This window comes from Embiotoca jacksoni, unplaced genomic scaffold (assembly GCF_022577435.1).
Source record: "Embiotoca jacksoni isolate LCO1_2020_lvr unplaced genomic scaffold, fEmbJac1.0.p SCAF_82, whole genome shotgun sequence".
NCBI classification, from domain to species: Eukaryota; Metazoa; Chordata; class Actinopteri; family Embiotocidae; genus Embiotoca; species Embiotoca jacksoni.
In genome coordinates, this window is record NW_027185439.1 from 794195 (window position 1) to 816780 (window position 22586).

Below are 22586 nucleotides of genomic sequence, written 5' to 3' on the forward strand. Positions count from 1 at the left end.
TAATTTCACATATTTGTAGCTGATAAATTGTTAATAAGTCTCAGATGTGTTTGTTTTGGTTCATGAGTTTAACATGGAAACAGACTGTAAACAGCAGCTTTAGAGCTCGTTATTTCATTATTATTGTTCTGACGTCCTTCAGCTTATAGTCACTATTTTTATAAAAAATAAGTTTTTCAGATGTTACTGTGGCTGAAATGTAAATGTAAATCAAAATTTATAATAACTTTGACCCTTTGTGAAATATGTTGGGAAAGAGAAAATCTGGCCTTTTAAACAAAGTGAAGGTTTCACTTTTGTAGTTCAAATCTTTTGAATGTGGATACAAAGGTCATGTAAATGCTCTGAATATAAGAAAATAAACATGCATATGTGTGTTGATTGTTTTTACCATTTAAATGTGTCAATATGTTGATTTGCAATTAAATCTGAATTCAGAAAAGTCTCCTTTTGCGGGTAAGACCTCCCAACACTTTGTTTGGACTACAACTCCCGCCGGTGATAGCGGCCCTGTCTGCTGCGCATGCGCCAGAAGGAGGGGCGCGTGCGGACGCATGCGGATGCACCGCTCTGTGAAATGGCGGCGCGAGGAAGGCTCGTTCACGCAGAGCGGTAGTTGAGACGGCGGTTAGCCAGCGTTACCGGGAACGGCCTTCGTCCCGCGGATCAACCGGAGAGCCGCGAAAAAGGACAAGAGGAAGAGGATTTACATTCCAGAGAAGGTCCGACATTTTCTAGACTTCATATAAAATAGATTAAAACCCGGTTGGTGGAGGAGATGAGGTTAGCAGCAGGCTGGCCGCTTGCTACTGCTCGGGCCCGGCTAGCTCACCGGGTCATCGGCCCCGAACCGAACCAGAACCGGTCAGCGAGTCTGTGAGTGGCAGCTACGGTAACGGTCACCTGGTTACCTGGTTCACCGGATAACCTAACGGAAACGTTATTGATGATCTAGCTCGCTGTGAACGGACCGTGTGATTGTTGTGTCCCGGAAACGGAAAGCGAACCAAGTTAAACGAGTTAACCGGTAACTAACCACGTTAAACTAGTTAACTGGTAACTAACCAAGTTAAACGCGTTAACCGGTAACTAACCAAGTTAAACGCGTTAACTGGTAACTAACCACGTTAAACGAGTTAACCGGTAACTAACCACGTTAAACGCGTTAACCGGTAACTAACCAAGTTAAACGCGTTAACTGGTAACTAACCACGTTAAACGAGTTAACGGTAACTAGCCACGTTAAACGAGTTAACCGGTAACTAGCCACGTTAAACGAGTTAACTGGTAACTAACCTGCCCGGTGAACCGGACCTGGTAAAGGGGTTAGTGTGATTTTTAAACAGCTGATTAACAGGCTGATCATCTGAACCGATCAGATTTATTTCTCTGGATAATAATAGTATTAAACTAGTTTTACTAATATCAGCTGTTTGATTTTAATATGGTGTCTGAGGTATATTAAAGATGATTTTCTTTTATTGATCTGATCTGTTTTGTATTTTTCTCAGAAAACTGATCAATCAGCTGTTTGGTGGAGAAAACAAAATTAATTTTAATCAGAATTATTGATTTGACTGGTTTAGAGAATTTTTTAACCTTTTATTTATTATTTTTATTTATCCATAATTATCCGATTGTTTTCTACTTGATCGATCTGTTTGAATGTTTCGATTACGATCAATAATCAGAATGTGTTGCCCCAGTGCATGCTGGGAAGGATGCTCAGGTTAGTGTAGATGATGAAGGACACCTTTGTCTGACCTGCAGCCGGTTGAGCTGTTGTGATTGATGGATTGATGATTGATGGATTGATTGATTGACGGATTGATTGATTGATGGATTGATGGATTGATTGATTGATGGGTGTTTGTGTCTCAGAGTCGGAGGGATGGCGAAGAGGATCGCTGACAAGGAGCTGACGGACAGGAACTGGGATCAGGAAGAGGAGGGGGAGGAGGTGAGGCGGCGAGCAGGTTATCGATGGCGGTTCTGATCCGATCTGAGTCTGGTGCTGACTCTGGTTCTGGTTCTGGTTCTGGTTCTCCTTCAGGCCGGGACCTTCTCTGTGGCGAGCGAGGATGTGCTGAAGAATCGGGCGATCAAGAGGGCCAAGCGCAGGAACACAGGAGCAGAGGTACAAACACAAGCTCCGCCCCCTGCTGCCAGCCTGTCTGTGACATCACAGCGCTGCATGTCCTAACCGTGTCCTAACCGTGTCCTAACCGTGTCCTAACCGTGTCCCGTGTTTAAGGGCGAGGTGAGCGGAGCCTTCAAAGGATTCAAAGGCTTCGCTATGACTGCGGCGTCAGGGGGCGGAGCCTCCACCCCGACAGCGTTCTCCGGCTTCGGGAACGGCGGCGGCTTCAAAGGCCTCGGAGGTCTGACCAACGGGAACAGTGGCACCGCGTTCTCTGGCTTCTCGTCTCCACCCGGCTCGACGGCGGCCGCAGGTGAGAAAAACAAGTGGCACCAAACTGCATTCAGAGGATTTTATTTTGAAAAGTCGACACTTAAAGGAAGTGAAAATCTGTCTGAGGGTGTAACGGAGCAGAACCAGCTGTGTGTGTGTGTGTGTGTGTGTGTGTGTGTGTGTGTGTGTGTGTGTTGGAGTTGCTAGGGGGCGGGGTGTATGCAGAGGGGGCGGGGTGTGTGCAGAGGGGGCGGGGCCTCCTCCCTCCCTCCGCCTGCTCTCATGTGTTCCTCCTCCTCTCCTCTCAGGTCTAACGTTCAACGGTCTGACCTCGGCCAGGCCGGCCGCTGACATCACGGCCAAGCAGACGAATGGCTCCGCCCCCGGCGCGGCGCCGAGCTCCAGCGGTAACAAGGAGTACAGCCGCCAGCTGACGGCGCTGAACTGCTCGGTGCGGGACTGGATCACCAAACACGTCAACGACAACCCGCTGTGCGACCTCAACCCCATCTTCAGGGACTACGAGCGCCACCTGGCGAGCATCGAGCGCCAGTACGGCAGCGCCGCCGCCGGGGGCTCCGAGGACAAGAAGCAGGCCGCCGCCCCTCCTCCTCCGTCTTCCTCCTCCCCCTCCTCCTCCTCCTCAGCTCCGAACTCCGCCCTCTTCTCCTTCAGCAAATCAGACGAGTCGAGTCGGGAGAAGAACGCCGCGACGCCCGCCGGCGTCACTTTCAACTTCGGCCAGAAGGTGGACGGCTCGGTTCTGAGCGCCTTAGGGTCCAAAGGTCCGCCCAGCTTCTCCTTCTCCTCTTCATCCTCCTCCTCCTCCCCCTCCGGACAGACCTCCCTGTTCGGAGCCGCGGCGTCTCAGCTCTCATTCACTAAAGCTGAAGATGCTCAGCCGGCAGGTCAGGAGCCTCTTCATCGCTCTTCATCTCTCTTCATCTCTCTTCATCACTCTTCATCTTCTTCATCTCTCTTCATCGCTCTTCATCGCTCTTCATCGCTCTTCATCGCTCTTCATCGCTCTTCATCTTCATCTCTCTTCATCTCTCTTCATCGCTCTTCATCTCTCTTCATCACTCTTCATCTTCTTCATCGCTCTTCATCGCTCTTCATCTCTCTTCATCGCTCTACATCGCTCTTCATCTCTCTTCATCACTCTTCATCGCTCTTCATCTCTCTTCATCACTCTTCATCTTCTTCATCACTCTTCATCGCTCTTCATCACTCTTCATCTCTCTTCATCACTCTTCATCTTCTTCATCGCTCTTCATCGCTCTTCATCGCTCTTCATCGCTCTTCATCTTCTTCATCTCTCTTCATCTCTCTTCATCGCTCTTCATCTCTCTTCATCTTCATCGCTCTTCATCGCTCTTCATCTTCTTCATCTCTCTTCATCGCTCTTCTTCTTCATCGCTCTTCATCTCTCTTCATCGCTCTTCATCGCTCTTCATCTCTCTTCATCTTCATCGCTCTTCATCGCTCTTCATCACTCTTCATCTCTCTTTATCCTCTTCATCTCTCTTCATCACTCTTCATCTTCTTCATCACTCTTCATCGCTCTTCATCTCTCTTCATCGCTCTTCATCACTCTTCATCTCTCTTCATCACTCTTCATCGCTCATCTTCTTCATCACTCTTCATCACTCTTCATCTTCATCGCTCTTCATCTTCATCACTCTTCATCTTCATCGCTCTTCATCTTCATCACTCTTCATCACTCTTCATCTTCATCGCTCTTCATCTTCATCACTCTTCATCACTCTTCATCTTCATCACTCTTCATCTTCATCACTCTTCATCTTCATCACTCTTCATCTCTCTGGTTGGATCTTAAATAAAAATCCTTCAGTTTCACGTTAAATATCTTTTTATAGTTTAAGTTTAATAAATGCAGGTTTAAACCTGAATATTCATAATTCAGTTTAATCAGATTATTAACAGATGTGGTCTGATAATAATAATAATAATAATAATAGTAATAATAATCATAATAATAATAGTAATAATAATAATAATAGTAATAATAATAATAGTAATCGTCTGATTATCAGTTTTATTTGATCAGCTGCTGAAAAACACTTTTTTCTGTATAAAGTAAAACTGTTTGTTTATTTTTTTTCAAATTGAATCCGACTTTGTTTTTGTCCTTCGTGCAGACGTGAACGGAGACGAGGAGACGGAGGAGCCGCCCAAACCCGACGTCAAGGAGGTGAAGGAGGACGACGCCTTCTACTCCAAGAAGTACGTCAGAAAGATCGTTGAAAGAAACGTTCAACACCAACAGATTCACAAAACTCCCGCAAGTCCGACTTTGTGGTATTTTATATATGGATGAAAACCAGACTCCATTCACAAAACGTGCGATTTTAGAGAGCGGTGTGATCCGGAGGTCAGAGGTCGTACTCGCATCAAAGCGATGGTGAATCTGACCTTCTTCTTCTTCTCTGCTGCCGACAGGTGTAAAATGTTCTACAAGAAGGAGGCGGAGTTTAAAGAGAAAGGTGTAGGGACGCTGCACCTGAAAGAGACGGAGGAGGGGAAGACGCAGATGATCATCCGCGCCGACACTAACCTCGGTAAAAAAACACGTTCAATATCACGTCTTCATATTCCAGCAGAAGTTTGGAAAACAGTGAAGAAGAAAAGGAGGTTTTTAAGTCTGGTGTCTGGTGAGACGTTCTCAGATATTGAGCACGCTCACCAGAGACGTCCATCTTCATCCAAACCGGACAGGAAATAAGACTTGGTGTTTTCAGCTGAGCTGTGGTCAGACAGCTCCCCCTGCTGGTCGAACACGGGAACTCCTGATCATCTCTTTCCTCTTTGATCTTCACACTAACTCAGTCACACATCAGAGCTGAAACAATCGATCGATCAAGAAACATTAACTTTTAATTTCTCTTCTGATCATTTTTCTGCCTGAAAATAAACATTTAAAATGTTTATCTTCAGCTGTTGGAAATTGAAAGCTTTTCATCTTTATTTTTGCATTTCATCATTAATCAATAAAATAATTAATTATAAATATTCATTTGAACAACAGAAAACTTTTATTTACTTAATTAATTTGGGAGATATTCTTATTTAAAACTAATCTAAATGTCGAACTGATTTTCTATCACATTTAAAAATCCTGATGTTAATTTGGGGAATAATCAATAATCGAGACTGTATGATGTATATATATGTATATATTGCCTGGATCGATGACGCCCCCCCTCCCCCCTCCAGGTAACATCCTGCTGAACGTGCTGGTGAACTCGTCCATGCCGTGTTCTCGTCTGGGGAAGAACAACGTGATGGTGGTGTGCGTCCCGAACCCGCCGGTGGACGACAAGAACGCCAGCAGCCCGGTGCCGTTCCTGATCCGGGTCAAGACCTCCGAGGACGCCGACGAGCTGCACAAGCTGCTGGAGGAGAAGAAAGGCTGAAGCCCCCCCCGCCCCCCCCCTCTGAGCCCATCACCCCCCCCCCCCCCCCCCCCCCCCCCCCCGAGCTTTTAGCAGACTTCACCTGGTCATCCGCCGACCTCATCACACACACACACACACACACACACACACACGTCCTGGTTAATCAGCTATCTGATGGTCAATCGCTCGTCATACTGTGAAATCTCTTCGTCGTAATCGAAGCCGTCGTCATGGCTACATTCCCTCCGACCTGCTGCTGTCCGTCAACGATCACCGACCGTTTTCATTGGAGGAACCGAGCGAGTCGAGTCGAGCTGTTTTTTGGGGAGAAAAAGCTCCGAAATAAAATTCAAATTTTTAAAAAGCCAGTCGATTTGGTTTTACAAATTAAAACAGTAACAGTTAACATTTTAACGAGCGTCTGCCGAGTGGGTTTATTTTATTTTTTAGCCTTTGTTGTTCTGGATCTATTTATTGTGTCGGCAGGATATTTCGTCTGCAGAGCGTCTGAACACGAGTGAAGGAACGCGTCGGACTTCCTGTCGTCCTGTAAACATGGACTCTGTTGTTCTCCAAGTGTCCTTCGTGGCCTCCTGACGAGGCGAGCTGTCATCAAACATTTGTAAAGACATTTATTGGAATAAAAGGAACAAACCGACTCGCATCATCACTTATTTCATGATTATTAGTGTTTTGTTTGTTTTCAGATTCAGATTCATCTTCTAGTTCAGTTTTAACGTACGGTTTTATTTGTTTGTTAATTTGAGAGCAAGATTTCACAATAAAATGTTGAAATATTCTCGTATATTAAATACGAGAATATTAAACGTTAAACATTTTATCAGTGAAAGTCTTAAATTCTCTGATTATATCAAAATGTTTTCCTAAATATTCACGGAGCTGAAGGTGTGCTCACTTGTGTGATGTCATCAGCAAGGAGGCGGAGCCAGAGAGTGTTTTGTAAAACCAACAATGTCGACTGAAGTCCGCTTGTCAAAACAAACACCACCTGCAGAACAGCTGTCCTGTCACCATGGTTACGGCCTCTGGACATTGTTCTGACGTACAAACTGAAATAACGTAAATATTCGGACAGGTTAGCCTTTTAAGTTGGGAGATCGTCCCCCTACGATAAAATCAATAAATTAAATATAAATTATATTTAAAGAGGAGTTTTACGAAGTTAAACAATGTACGAAGAGTTCGCAGCAGAAAACAATTTTTTTATTTCTTTTTTAAATACGAGTGTTTATTATGAAAATGATTTTGAATCACTAACTGGATATAAAAATGTCTGCAGTCTCAGAGTCTAAAATGTGAAAAAGTCAGGTTTTTGGTGGAGGTGGGCGGGGCATAGTGTCTTAGCTCCTCCCCAGCTCACCCAAATATGGTCATTTCTGGTTTAAAAAAGATGATGACAATAAAAATGTCAGACGGGAAGCTTCAAAACGTTCACAAACCGACGGGGACTCGCTGATACATCGAGTCGGGACGTCTTCGAGCCAATCAGCAGCTAAAACACGTAAATTATTTATTACACATTAATCCTGCGTAACGCTAACGTAACGCTGCTGCAAAGAAAAAAGTTATTTGAAGATGCTGAATCTTCATCCAGGAGCTCCAAAGTTATTTTAAAAATATAATTTAGAGGAAGAAGTTCACAAAAACCAGAACAACAGAAGTGAAAGAAGAAAGTTTGAAACGTTTTAACTGAAATAATCTGATCAAAACTCTAAAAACACGTAATCGTAAAGATCGTAATCCTTTCACGGTTTTAATCCTTCAGTACGACTTGTTCAAAAAGGTTTTTGTACCTACAAGCTTTAAAAAAAACAAAAAAACCTGATCCTGGATCGCGGATTAAACATTTAAGTGAAGCTGTAAGTGTGACGTTTGTCCACCGGGAGGCGCCAGAGGACGCGTCCAGGGAAACAGTGAAACACCAGAGAGGCTTTTCTGCTAATGTGTATTTGAATAAATAAAGAGGAAGATGTACAGAGAGTCTGAGAGCAACAGAAGACTGAAAACATGCACAAAACTGTCGGAGTACAAAAAGCCGTGAAAGAAGAAACAAAAGATTTTGAACAAATCGTTCATAAAAGGCTCTAAAAGCTTTTTACAGTGCAAACTGTCAGCTGCTGTCATCCGACGGTTCAGCAGTCTTTGTATTGATCAGCGTGGATACATTCAGCTGGAGGATCTATCAACTACGTCATCAATAACACCGACGACTCCACCGACACAAGATTAAAAACAACTGAAAAAGTGTCCTGTGGGAGATTTTACCGTTTAAAACACGACGAAAACACTTTGAGCGACTTTGAGCGACTTTGATCGACTTTGATCGACGATGACTTCATCTGAGTGCAAATCAATCAGCGATAGGAATCTGATCAGGAACACCAGCTGACCGACGTGAAAACAGACACCAAAAACAGCCACAGCTGTCAATCATTACTTTTAAATCCATTAAAATCATCAGATCAAAGAGTAACTGATAATTATTAGTTTTATTAGTTTTAACGCTGCTGTTTGAAAATGGATTTTAAATTTCGCCAATAAATTGTTACTAAATTTAATTTGTTTTACACAACGAAGCAAAGAAAGAGAGAAAGAAAGAAAGAAAGAAAGAAAGAGTGAAATTGGAGTTTTAATTTTAAGAAGGAACATCTGAATATTTTGAGAAAAATTCATTTCTGCAACGTTTTCTTTTCCCGTTATTCTCCTAATAGTAAAAAACAACGTTCAGCATCATTAACGATTTCCTATCAATTACTTTTTCTTGAGTATTTGTAATTCATATTACCTCAAAAATAAAATTACTAATTCATTTCTCTTAATAATTTTTTGTTAATTATTTTCACATGACGTTAAATTCGTTATTAAAGTCAGAATTTTGAAGTATTTATAACTTGGGATAAAAGTTAGTAAAGTTTTTCTCATTTAATAATTATTTGTCAAACACTTTATTCCTGCAAATTTCTTCAAAAACTGAAGTCATGTTTGGAGAAAATTAGATTTGAGAAATCAAATGAGTAACATTTTGTTGTCAGTTTATTGTCTGTATGAATTATTTCTCAACAACGATGACTAATTTCAAAACATTAACATTTTTGCCAAAACATTTTCAACGTTTATCTTGAAATTTCATCTTAAAAACTGATGTAACATTTCAGAGAACATTTAGAAAATTGCAATTTTGAAGAAACGTGTTTTTTTTACTTTCAGTTCTTTTATTCTTTGTTATGAATTCTTTCGAAAAGTTTTGAAGCCTCTGAATTCACAAAATCACGTGAAAATCAATCGTCAGGTTTCAGCGGTTCAAACGTACCGACGGCAGGAAGCAGCTGTTCGTATGAAAACGGCAACGATCTGATTGGTTGAAGTTAGCATTGATTGACAGATGGTTCATCCAATCAATAGCCTGCTTTGTTTCCAAACAGTTTAGAATAACTTTCTAACTATTCTGTCACAAAACATATTTTGACTTTTATTTAAGTGTTTTCTTTCTCAAAATATTACATCATAATTTTTCCTCCACTTTGACGTGATATGATGACGTCAAAAATAAAACAATATATATTTGCTGGTTCTATGTTTAAAATGTGAGACTGAAGCTTCGCTGGAAAACAACGTAAAAATCAATCGCAGTAAAAAAGTGATTCTGGCGTCTCTGTTTTCATCGGATCTCCGGGGAGAACCGACGGATCGGCCGGCTGCTTGTTTCTGACCGTTCGAATGTTTTACAGGCGAGTTCAACGAACTCGAAGAGAAACAGAAGAAACGCAAGTCAGATTTTAAGGCTTCGGGAGCTCAGAGGGAGAAAAACCGTTAAAATCCCTTTAAAACATCAGTCGTCTTCGTCTCGTCGGTTTGTTCCCTTTAACGTCTTCGTCACGTCGTAGTTTGTTTCAAGTCTCTTCCAGTTTGTGAGAAGCAGTAAAAAGTCCGCTGGGTTTCTGTGAGGGTGGTTGTGTTTTTGTTCTTTTTCTTCTCTACGTTGGTGAGAAATCGACGTCAGCGTGAATCCGTACGGACGTTTTATTTCTTGAAATGCAGATGTTGATGTCGGGTCAGATTCTGGCTGCTGAGTCGACTCCTTTCTGCTATAAATGTGTTTTAAATACAAAACAAGGTCTGTGTATGTGTGGTTTCACTCCTCCGCCTGACGTGGTGGTTTTTAGAAAAAAGAAAGGAACTCCACGAGGTCCGACGACGAGCCGGACAGAACCGGACAGAACCGGACGGAACCGGACGGCGTCGCTGACGACCTTCAGTCAAGGCGTCTCCGTGAGTAAAGCAGCAGGATATTTACAGGACAAAACACACATTCTTCACCTCCCTCGACTTCCCGGTCAGAGTTCAGCCAATGCCTCGTCACAACACCGAGGGGTCGCGGGATGCCGGCGCCGGGCCCGTTACCGCGGAGACGACCTCGGACGCGGCAGGAACCGAACAGAAGAGGAGGCACTTCTCGGATGGCTGGTTGGTCGTCGTCCCTCTGACGGCGCTCGTCTCCGGGTGATGTTTGGTTGCGGGTCTCGGTCTGGACACCGGGGGGCGCCGCAACGCTCTCAGCGGCCTGATGCAGGAGGCACTTGGTAGTGATGCTCTGAGGCTATGTCATCAAGATCGGCTTCTGACGCACCTCCAGGATGTCTGACACACAAACACACCGCTTACAGCCTGCAGGGGGCAGTGTGTGTGTGTGTGTGTCTGTGTGTGTGTGTGTAGATATGTGTGTGTGTAGATATGTGTGTGTGTGTGTGTGTGTGTAGATATGTGTGTGTGTGTGTGTGTGTGTAGATATGTGTGTGTGTGTGTGTGTGTAGATATGTGTGTGTGTGTGTGTGTGTGTAGATGTGTGTGTGTGTGTGTAGATGTGTGTGTGTGTGTGTAGATGTGTGTGTGTGTGTGTAGATGTGTGTGTGTGTGTGTAGATATGTGTGTAGATATGTGTGTGTGTGTGGATATGTGTGTGTGTGTGTGTGTGTGTGTGTGTGTGTGTGTGTGTGTGTGTAGATATGTGTGTGTGTGTGTGTAGATATGTGTGTGTGTGTGTGTAGATATGTGTGTGTGTGTGTGTAGATATGTGTGTGTGTGTGTGTAGATATGTGTGTGTGTGTGTAGATATGTGTGTGTGTGTGTGTGTGTGTGTGTGTGTGTGTGTGTGTGTGTGTGTAGATATGTGTGTGTGTGTGTGTAGATGTGTGTGTGTGTGTGTAGATGTGTGTGTGTGTGTGTGTGTGGATATGTGTGTGTAGATATGTGTGTGTGTGTGTGTAGATATGTGTGTGTGTGTGTGTAGATATGTGTGTGTGTGTGTGTGTGTGTGTGTGTGTGTAGATATGTGTGTGTAGATATGTGTGTGTGTGTGTAGCTATGTGTGTGTGTGTGTGGATATGTGTGTGTGTGTGTAGCTATGTGTGTGTGTGTGTGGATATGTGTGTGTGTGTGTGTGTGTAGCTATGTGTGTGTGTGTGGATATGTGTGTGTGTGTGTAGCTATGTGTGTGTGTGTGTGGATATGTGTGTGTGTGTGTAGCTATGTGTGTGTGTGTGTGGATATGTGTGTGTGTGTGTAGCTATGTGTGTGTGTGTGTGGATATGTGTGTGTGTGTGTAGCTGTGTGTGTGTGTGTAGATATGTGTGTGTGTGTGTGTGTGTAGCTATGTGTGTGTGTGTGGATATGTGTGTGTGTGTGTAGCTATGTGTGTGTGTGTGGATATGTGTGTGTGTGTGTAGCTATGTGTGTGTGTGTGTGGATATGTGTGTGTGTGTGTGTGTGTTGACCTCTGACCTGCGGTGATGCGGTGCAGCGGCAGCGTGACGTAGGTCAGGTGGGAGTAGAGCAGGAAGTAGTCATCAGCCCGGTTCAGTTTGAGCCACGAACCGACCAGAGAGCGGCCGGTACCGGACAGAGAACGGGACCGCAGGTTGGAGGTGGTGTGTAGATCTGAGGACACACATACACACACACACACACACACACACACACACACACACACACACACACACACACACACACCCTCAGTGTTTTATCCTGAAACGCTGCTTCATCACGGCTCTACGATTCTTCATCATCATCATCATCATCTCGTCGGGTATAATGTTTTAGTTTTTCGTGTTTTTTTAGATCGGTACCTTCGTCCTCTTCCTCCCTGAAGAACTCCTCGCTGTCGTTGGCTGAATGTGACTTCTTCATCTCGGCGATCCGGTTTCGTGGAACTTTCCTCCTCAGAGACGGAGAGAAGAAGGAGGGCCGGTTCCTCTCCGGGGTCGGAGGCGTGCTGAACGACGTCACCTGAACAAGTTCGGACATATTTAAGGAATATTCTGTCTATATATAATATTCTTCCTCATAATGTCATAACCATCAGTGATGTCATCAACCACCAGTGATGTCATCAACCACCAGTGATGTCATCATCCATCAGTGATGTCATCGTTGGTTTGTGAACGTTATGAATCCTCCAGTTCAGATTCTGTCCGTCACCATCTCGATAGTTCGGAGCGGTTCGGAGCAGGAAGTGACCATATTTGGACGAGCTGGGGGAGGAGCCGACCTCTAGTGGCACTCGGTGGTATTGCAGATTAACACATTGAACAGCAAAAACTTTTTTATTTTTGAACTCTGAAATGTTTTAAAAACTAGAATTCTTCTCCAGGTCAGTAATTTTCACCTCATTTTTGGAGATCTTTGAGTAGTTTCGGTGTTTGTGAGGAAAACATGATTTTATTTAAAGACCAGCTCCATTTAAACTTCAGCTGGTTGAAGTATTTAGACGGATTTCAGCAGCTTTGTCCTGTTTTTCTAAAAACATCATCTGGGATTCGGTCCGATTCTCGTTTCCATCGTTCAGATTGATAATCGAAGTGTTTCGTCATCCAGAACGTCTCAGAGACCCGTCAGAACGTCTCCAACCCGTCAGAACGTCTCCAACCCGTCAGAACGTCTCAGAGACCCGTCGGGACGTCTCAGAGACCCGTCGGAACGTCTCCGACCCGTCAGAACGTCTCAGAGACCCGTCGGAACGTCTCCGACCCGTCAGAACGTCTCAGAGACCCGTCAGAACGTCTCCGACCCGTCGGGACGTCTCAGAGACCCGTCGGAACGTCTCCGACCCGTCAGAACGTCTCAGAGACCCGTCAGGACGTCTCAGAGACCCGTCAGAACGTCTCCAACCCGTCGGGACGTCTCAGAGACCCGTCAGAACGTCTCCGACCCGTCAGAACGTCTCCGACCCGTCAGAACGTCTCAGAGACCCGTCGGGACGTCTCCGACCCGTCAGAACGTCTCCGACCCGTCAGAACGTCTCCGACCCGTCAGAACGTCTCAGAGACCCGTCGGGACGTCTCCGACCCGTCAGAACGTCTCCGACCCGTCAGAACGTCTCCGACCCGTCAGACTGTAAAAAGATGCGTCGACCCGTCTGGAAGAATCTCTTTTTGATCCGAGCTGATTTCATGTGTTTGAAGAGGAAGCTGCTCGGAGGTTTCTGCACGTTTCCTGTTCTGGTTCTCGGATCTCCTCCGACGGCCACAAACAGGAAGTGGAACCGACCCGGCGGGAGGTTCTGAACTTCCTGCTTTAAGGTGGTAATAAACACATCGACTCACCCTCTCGTGGATCGGCGACACCTCCTGGTCCTCCTCGGTACCGCAGGGCGACGTGTCGCCCGTCGGCACCCTGCTGACGGCCATCTCGGCGTGACCTTTGCCCTGCGGACCTTTCATCCGTACGAACTCCATGTTGTTGTACTTGTAGAAGCCGAAGGACATCCGCTGGGCCATCTTAGCGGCGACGCTAACCTGCAGCCGCGACAACACGCGTTAGCCGCTGAACGTGTTAGCATCCCGTTAGCGTGTTCTGGTTAGCGCCTCACCCGGTTGTCGTAGACCTTCTTCAGCGCCTCGTAGCGGATCGAACCCTGGAAGATGACGCCGTGGAACGTGTTGCTCTTATCGCTCGCCACCAGCTCCACACACACCATCTCCCCCTCCCCCACCGTCATATCACTGAACACCTGCACACAGAGACACACACACACACACACACACACACACACACACACACAGAGACACACACACACACACACACACACACACACACACACACACACACACACACACACACACACACAGAGACACACACACACACACACACACACGTTAGTCCAGGAAGAAGTCAGGAAATCAATAAATCTGATTATACGTGTTTTTATTTCGCAGTAAAACCTAAATCAGATCAAAGATGATTTCACCTCGTCGAAGTTGTCGATCATGAAGAAGATGTTGGGGTAGCTCATCTTAGACTCCTCCCCTTTGCTGTCCATGGCGTGTTTGCTCGGAGACGCGAACACCTCCTGACATTTCTTCTTGTGGATGTGGATGTCTCCGGCGTCTGAGCGCGTGCAGACGGCGCACGTCACCACGTAGTCCAGCTGGAACACATCAGAGGTTCAACCTGGATCCACCGACACCGGAGGAACCGAAGGAACCCGCAGGAGGAACCACAAATATAGTTCTGCTGCGTATCCCATATCCCTCCCCCTCGTATCAACCAGTCTGTCATTTCATCTGTGGAGCTCACGGCACTTTACCGGCTAAACCAGGTCCTAAAACCAGGTCCTAAAACCAGGTCCTAAAACCAGGTCCTAAAACCAGGTCCTAAAACCAGGTCCTTAAACCAGGTCCTAAAACCAGGTCTAAACCTGGTCCTAAAACCAGGTCCTAAAACCAGGTCTAAACCTGGTCCTAAAACCAGGTCCTAAAACCAGGTCTAAACCAGGTCCTAAAACCAGGTCCTAAAACCAGGTCTAAACCAGGTCCTAAAACCAGGTCCTTAAACCACTTCTAAACCAGGTCCGAACCAGATCTAAACCAGGTCCTAAAACCGGTTATGAACCAGGCCCAACCAGGTCTAAACCAGGTCCTAAAACCAGGTCTGAACCAAGTCCTAAAACCAGGTCTAAACCTGGTCCTAAAACTAGTCCAGAAATAGTCCTATAAAATGAGCCTTGCAGAAGGTGCCAGTTGTGTTGCTGCTGTACGACGTAACGGATCAATAAAAAGTGTCTCCAGCTGTGTGACGGTGTTGTTGACGGTGTTGTTGACGGTGTTGTTTTATTGACGGTGTTGTTGACGGTGTTATTTTATTGACGGTTATTTTATTGACGGAGTTGTTGACGGTGTTATTTTATTGATGGTTATTTTATTGACGGTGTTGTTGACAGTGTTATTTTATTGACGGTGTTGTTGACGGTGTTATTTTATTGACAGTGTTGTTGACGGTGTTATTTTATTGATGGTTATTTTATTGACAGTGTTGTTGACAGTGTTATTTTATTGATGGTTATTTTATTGACGGTGTTGTTGACAGTGTTATTTTATTGACGGTGTTGTTGACGGTGTTATTTTATTGACAGTGTTGTTGACGGTGTTATTTTATTGATGGTTATTTTATTGACAGTGTTGTTGACGGTGTTATTTTATTGACGGTGTTATTTTATTGACGGTGTTGTTGACAGTGTTATTTTATTGACGGTGTTATTTTATTGACGGTGTTGTTGACAGTGTTATTTTATTGACGGTGTTATTTTATTGACGGTGTTGCTGACGGTGTTATTTTATTGACAGTGTTGTTGACGGTGTTATTTTATTGACGGTGTTATTTTATTGACGTGTTGTTGACGGTGTTATTTTATTGACGGTGTTATTTTATTGACAGTGTTGTTGACGGTGTTATTTTATTGACGTGTTGTTGACGGTGTTATTTTATTGACGTGTTGTTGACGGTGTTATTTTATTGACAGTGTTGTTGACGGTGTTATTTTATTGACAGTGTTGTTGACGGTGTTATTTTATTGACAGTGTTGTTGACGGTGTTATTTTATTGACGGTGTTGTTGACGGTGTTATTTTATTGACGGTGTTGTTGACGGTGTTATTTTATTGACAGTGTTGTTTACCTTCTGCAGGATGAGGTTCAGGTAGACGCTCTCCTCCCAGTCGATGTCCGGGTCTCCGAGGCCCGGCAGCTTCTTGGAGTCCCTCCTGTAGACCTCCACCTCCACCTGAAACACATCCTGGATCAGAACCACACCACCTGACGCAGGTCCACTTCCTGTCACAGGAAGTGTGTAGGTGGAAGCGTTTCGTCACCTTTTTGCCCTCCGTGTTGTCACCGCTGACGTACGACAGCTTCCTGCGTACGTAGAACAACATGTCGTCCTGCCGCGGCGCCAACTTCTCCATGAAGTAGGTGGAGAACATCCAGGTCCAGAACACGATGCGGTCGTCCTTGAAGCAGCCTGCAGACACGGTCAGAACAACAACACGTTAACCAGAGAAAGAAAGAGTCGGTTGGATGTGTGAGTCTTCTTACTTTGTTTTTCAAACCACTTCACATCGAGTTCATTCGTTCTCTGACCTGAGAAAAGTTCTGAGAACTGAAAGGTCAGAATTTATCAACAGAACAACCGAAAACACAGAAACAACCTCGTCAAGGACACTAAAACACGCTGAAGCAGCCTGAAGCTCCTCAATGAGGAGAACCAACAGAACCACTTCAACACCAGTGATTATTTTCCCTTCATGCGTATAAACCTTTAACCCCATTGAGTCTGTGTCCCCCCCCCCCTACCCCCATCGTGAAACATCCAGCCGAACGCAGCTCGCTGTGTTTTTGTGATTCGTGTTTCTTTCATCAGACGAGCAGCTTCATCACACAGCTGATGTATTTTTAAAAACGCAGCTATAAATAGATTTTTCTGCAGAACTGAACTCTGCTTCAGGTGGAACGACGGAGACGAGCAGCGAATGTTAAACCGGACGCTCAGAAAACCAACCAGTCATCCAAAGAGCTCGTCTGGAAGTTTAACTTAATGCCGCGTCATCCTCCGGCCGCCCCGGCAACTGTTGCCAGGCAACCAGGGCAGGTGTTTTCTCGGCCTGCGAGAGGAGAGGTAGCGGAGGTCAGCATCACAGCGATTATTGATCGGGCGTCTCCGTCCTCCGCTGTCTGATGACCGTTTGATCACTTTTCAAAATAAAAGCGGTGGCCCGGCAGCTGTGTGAATCATTTATCAGATGTGTTATCGACTGAACAGAAGTCACAGCTGAGTATTAATAAAACAGTCTGACTGCTGAACTCATCGCATTAGAGGAAACTGCACTTCCTGTCAGCGGTTTTTCACATTAAAACGACACTTTAATTCTACGGTCGTCGTCTGTTTAAACATTTTGGTGACTGGAGTCTTTTAAACGTATTTTCAGACTAAAGCGTCCGTAACCACGTGACCTCGTCCGAGTCGCCTTCTCACGTTCCAGCCGAACGACCGGATGAAGTCAAGTGACGAGACCTTCAGGCCCGTCTCGTGTTCTCAGAACCGACGACTCGCTGCAGGTTTCAAAGCTTCAGCTGATTTCCTGATGATCATCCAGAACCAACGACCCTGAAACACAGAACGTCTCGTCGGCCTCGCTGAACAACAATCCTCCAAACAGTTTGTTGTTGATCCACCTTCATGTCCACTTGAGTTTTGAAGCTTCACAGCGATTGTTCTTTAGCGACGGATCTCCAAATGCTAACACGAGTGCAGGGTGATCAATACTGACAGGAAATGATGCAGAGAACCATCAAAATAAGAGCGCAGCTGCAGTAAAGGTAGTATTCTGTGTGAAGACCTGAGTCACTGTTAGCGCTGACTCATCATCAGCAGCCTGCAGAGGACCGACCAAGGACACAGACGACACTCCACCGGGCACGACGTTTACTCGAGTACGTTTACTCGAGTACGTTTACTCGAGTAAACGTACTCGAGTAAACGTACTCGAGTACGTTTACTCGAGTACGTTTACTCGAGTACAAGAAGTTCTTCTTTCTTCTTCTACTCTGGTATTTTTACTCAGCAGAAGTTTCTGTACGCGACTTTCCTTCATGAAATACGATCGTACGAGCAGCCAGTTACGTCTCGTGTTTGTGTTTCACTGTGGCGCCCTCTTGTGGTCGTAGTTATCGTGACAAATGTTACTTAGGAAAGTTATTAGTAACCATGACGACAAAGGTCTACACCTATCGACGCTTTTTATAAACGAAAAGTGGGAGAGGCTAATTCGGGAGAAGATCTGATGTGACTTTCCAAATTAAGATTTTGATTTTAAATACGACGATTTGTTAGAAACTGAAAAAGCCAACAGAAAACAAACGGAAATGATCAGAACGTTAAATCAATCAATCAATCAATCAGTGGATTGACAGCTGCTGGATGGACCTGGAGGTGAGATCGTCTCGTTGTTTCTGAAAAGAACGTTCAAACCTCAGAAAAAGAAAACCAAATGTTTAACTGGAGAACTGAGGAAGGTCAGACTGAAAGCTCCTGAAGACACTAAATAGATGTTGTGGTGAGATTATTTTCTTTGTCGATTAGTCGCTAATAAGTTTTGTATTTTTTTTTGTATTCGTCTTCGTATGCGTGAATTTCACGTTAAATAAGTCCTTCTACTCTCAAAAGGAAATCCATTCAAAAATGAGCCGATTTGAGATATTTGTGTTCGTATGTATAAATACAGAATAAACAGAGATGAACTCTGGAGGTTTTAAAAATCAACACGGTTTCCTGCTTAATTCAGCTGATGTGATTTACTTATTTAATATAAAATATTAATAACAGTTCATGAATTGATCTTCCACTGAATTACTTTATATTTTATTAGGCTGCATCTCTTGATGATTTTTCTCTAAACGTCTTGTTTTTATCCGACCAGCGGTTCCAGATGTTCAGTGGATGACGAGCACAGAAACACGAACAGAAGCAGAGAGTGTTTGACATTTTGGCAGCGCTGCCTTCATCACCGTCTTCATCGCTGCCTTCATCACCGTCTTCATCGCTGCCTTCATCGCCGTCTTCATCGCTGCCTTCATCGCCGTCTTCATCGCTGCCTTCATCGCCGTCTTCATCGCTGCCTTCATCACCGTCTTCATCGCTGCCTTCATCGCCGTCTTCATCGCCGTCTTCATCGCCGCCTGCGGGTGATGAAACGAGGCCATGTGCTGCGATGATGAAGTCACTGGCTGCGAACAGACCCGGTATTGATTTATCCATCAGAACAAAGAGTTTGCACTGAGGAAGAGGAGGCTGCTGGTTACGGGACGGTCCGGTTAGAAATTATAATAATTCAGATTTTAATTTGAAAATTCTAGTTTTCAAAATTTTAAATCAGAGTTTGACTTTCATGGTAAAAACTTTTGACTTCTCAGAGAATTACATCACAGTTAAAACCAGAGTTTGAACCTGAGGACAGTTTTTTTGTTAAAATACTTCAATACAAGTAAAAGTCCCGTCATACGAGATAAAATGCCAAAATTAAGAGTTAAAATTCAAACTTTGAACTAATTGGGTCAAATTTATCACATGAAAGTGTCATTCTTTAAATTTTGAGTTAAAAACACTTTCAAAACCAAATCAGGTTCAATCAATTTTAATCGAAGTCAAAATTTGGACATAAAAGAAACAATAAGGTACAAAAATGAATCAAATTAATATTACAGCTGCATTAACGTAGATTTTTATAATTATTTAAGGTTATTTTAACTACTTTATGTCCTGTTGTTGAATTTAATCAACAATCATATTCTATAATACTTAATATGTTTGTTTTGTTTCTGTTCAGTAAGAATCTCTAAAAAGTCAAAACAAAGAATTTTATATTGAATCCAAGTTGATTTTAAACAAGTTTATTTAACTTAAAAAGTACAAGAATTGTCATTTAATCCTCCAGATTATCAGAAAAATTACAATTTAAAATCAATAACTTTGGAGATAAATGTTTTTTTACAGTAAAAAAAGGGAATGAAAAACTAAACTAAAGCTGTCAGATAAACGTAGTGAAGTAAACAGTTCTTTATTTACTTCTGAGGTAAATCTGAGGTTTGGTAGAGAATGAAAATAGTCAAATACAAATATCTCAAACCTGTACAACAAACTAACTGCAGATAGAAGTCTGACATTTCTTTAATATGCTGCATTTAATTTAAATGTAATAACCTGTCAGGAAAATCAATAAATAAAACTAAAGTAAATAAAATATAATTAGTTTTTTTTCTTTAAGTTAAATATTTGAAAAATTGTTAAGCGTAACATTTTTACATTTCAGGAGCTGAAACTACAGAAAATAATTTAATTATAACGGATCTGTTGGTTTATTTTCCGTTCCCGGTTCCCTGAATGATTGTTCCGGGGGTCCTGAGGGGCCCCGCAGCTCGCCGTGCCCCGGGGCCCTCAGCAGGAGGCTCCGGTCCTGCCCGGTGACCGGTGAAAAACAAGCAGGATGAAAACGTGACGAGCACGAGCGGCTGCTGGAGGATTATTTCCCGCTCCCCTCCCCGGTCCTCGCTCCCCTCCCCGGTCCCCTCCCCGGTCCTCGCTCCCCTCCCCCGGTCCCCTCCCCGGTCCTCTCCCCCGGTCCTCTCCCCCGGTCCCCTCCCCCCGGTCCTCGCTCCTCTCCCCCGGTCCCCTCCCCCCGGTCCTCTCCCCCGGTCCTCGCTCCTCTCCCCCGGTCCCCTCCCCCCGCTCCTCTCCCCCCGGTCCTCGCTCCTCTCCCCCGGTCCCCTCCCCCCCGGTCCTCGCTCCTCTCCCCCCGGTCCTCGCTCCTCTCCCCCGGTCCTCTCCCCCGGTCCCCTCCCCGGTCCTCTCCCCCGGTCCCCTCCCCGGTCCTCGCTCCCCTCTCCCGGTCCTCTCCCCCGGTCCTCTCCCCCGGTCCTCGCTCCTCTCCCCCGGTCCCCTCCCCCCGGTCCTCGCTCCTCTCCCCCGGTCCTCTCCCCCGGTCCTCTCCCCCGGTCCTCGCTCCTCTCCCCCGGTCCCCTCCCCCCGGTCCTCGCTCCTCTCCCCCGCCGTCCACTCACCGAGCCCGCTGACCTCCTGCCGGCCGCTCAGGCGGCTCCTCTCGTCGGCGATGGCCTTCAGCATCTGCTGCAGGGAACCGTCCAGCTCTCCGTTCTCCTCCGCGGGCCCGACGGCCTGACACAAACCGGGGAAGGACGCCATCTCCGAGCTGGGATCATGACAGTCCGACGGCACCGGTTCACGGCAGCTAACGGGCGGCTACACGGAGCGCGGGAGCACCGAGGACCCCCCCCCCCCGACCCGGTTCCTCCTGTGACTGACCCGGAGCTGCCGGAGGCCGGGACCGGAGCGCTCTGCGGCGGAGCCCCGAGAGAGGAGCGGGCAGGTCGGGCTGCTGAGGGAGCCTCCGCTCCGTCTGTTGTTCCGATCAGCTGGAAACACCCTCTCACTTCCTGGAACAACACGAGGCTCTTAAAGGGGCCGCAGCACGGACAGGTGTTACACCGCAGTCCGTCCCCAGCTACATCCGGTGGCCGGGGGCCCGTTTCCTGCCTGTCCAAAAACAAACAGGAAAACTTTTCACTTTTACACTCAAAATCACGATTAACAACAAGATAAAGATTCATTATGTCACATCACGTTTAAGGGACAAAATCAGTCTTATTTTCAATTTAAATCAAGATTATAATATGAAATTAACAAATCGTATCATATGAAATAAAATGTAAAAACATGAGTGAAGAACTAAAAACTAACTAAAACTGAACTAAAAAGTGACATGTTGAGATTAAAAAGGACAAATTAAAAGCTGTCACTCAAAATCAAATCACCTTCAACCCATTAAAGTCAAACTACAAAAGTAGCTGAGATAATTAAAATGTTTTAACTTGCTGAGTCAGAATAATGAGATTTTTTTTTTTACTTGCTAAATAAAAATTAAGAGGAATTACAAGTTTAGAAGCCCATTTCTGCCTGTTCAAAAACAATAATAAGCATCACAATTATGAAATAACAAAAAAACAAAAAATGACGGCGACAAAGGTCAGAGGTCAGATTTGGGGATTTATTTGATTTGATTTATAATTTAGATTTTTTTATTTCACAGTTTTGATGTTTAATCATTCTTATTTTCTACTCTATCTGCCTGATTTTATATGTTTGATCTCCGTTTCCCTCCTCTGCAGTCCTACATTTATTACTTTGGTTCTTGTGAATTCATCTTGATCAATTTGTTCATTAGAAAATGCTGCAATGAAATTATTGCTCCAGAAAAGTGCCTCTTCTTTCTGTCTCCTGTGAACTGACTCCTCCGGTGCCCAACGGCTCACCAATCAAACGCACACCCCAGTTGACGTTGCTGCTGGACGGCAGGAGGCACCGAGAGTCCCCGCCCGGTGGAGAGGAAGAGGAGCACCGGAATAAAGACGATGAAGACACACCGGGAATTAACGGGAAATCCCTGAGTGACGCTTTTAAAAATGTCACATCTGGTTGATTGAAGGATGTTTCATCACATCCGGTGACTCCACGGACACAAACAGCCCGGAGACTCAGGACGTCATTAGTTTAATGTGTCGATAATCTATAAATCAAATTAAAATGTTGCTGAAGTCGGTACCGGGTCACGTTTTCTGAAGGGTGACAGAACTGAGCGGGACACCGCAGCAAACTCCGCCCCCCCAGACGGCTCCTCGCCGCCGGTCAAAGTGGTGATAATAAACGAGTGTACCTTTTGTTTCAGGACAAAAGATGACGTAATTGGCTCGCGAGCCTCTGAGACGGTGACGAGAAACTAAAATTAGTGTTTTATTGGGACCACCGATGGTGAGGAAGCAATTATTATGAGTCTCCGTAAACAAATGCATTTTTGAAGCTTTATCAAATTCAAAAACTCATGAAAGTTGGAACAC

At 45.0% G+C, this 22586-nt stretch overlaps 2 protein-coding genes across 5 annotated transcripts; one reads left to right on the forward strand and one right to left on the reverse strand.

Annotated features, from left to right (window-relative positions):
• Window positions 1-545: 545 nt before the first annotated feature.
• nup50 (nucleoporin 50) lies at window positions 546-6490 on the forward strand. 2 transcript variants are annotated; one of them, XM_069139396.1, is made up of 8 exons: window positions 546-722; window positions 1882-1960; window positions 2054-2137; window positions 2255-2453; window positions 2722-3321; window positions 4576-4660; window positions 4877-4995; window positions 5651-6490. In XM_069139396.1, exons 2-8 carry the CDS (start codon window positions 1892-1894, stop codon window positions 5848-5850), a joined length of 1356 nt encoding a protein of 451 aa, XP_068995497.1. In that variant the 5' UTR covers window positions 546-722; window positions 1882-1891; the 3' UTR covers window positions 5851-6490. The 2 variants fall into 2 exon arrangements, with proteins under 2 accessions (XP_068995497.1, XP_068995498.1); XM_069139397.1 differs by having other exon boundaries at window positions 2722-3198.
• Window positions 6491-7034: 544 nt separating this feature from the next.
• kiaa0930 lies at window positions 7035-21207 on the reverse strand. Of its 3 annotated transcripts, none has more exons than XM_069139381.1 (10): window positions 20736-21207; window positions 18687-18857; window positions 15995-16143; window positions 15802-15906; window positions 14096-14275; window positions 13718-13858; window positions 13452-13643; window positions 11976-12135; window positions 11632-11787; window positions 7035-10491 (listed from the first exon to the last, which is right to left on the reverse strand). In XM_069139381.1, the coding sequence occupies exons 1-10, from the start codon at window positions 20875-20877 to the stop codon at window positions 10451-10453; spliced, it is 1437 nt and encodes a 478-aa protein (XP_068995482.1). In that variant the 5' UTR covers window positions 20878-21207; the 3' UTR covers window positions 7035-10450. The 3 variants fall into 3 exon arrangements, with proteins under 3 accessions (XP_068995482.1, XP_068995480.1, XP_068995483.1); XM_069139379.1 differs by having other exon boundaries at window positions 18687-18905; XM_069139382.1 differs by lacking the exon at window positions 18687-18857 and having other exon boundaries at window positions 20736-21203.
• Between the last annotated feature and the right edge of the window lie 1379 nt (window positions 21208-22586).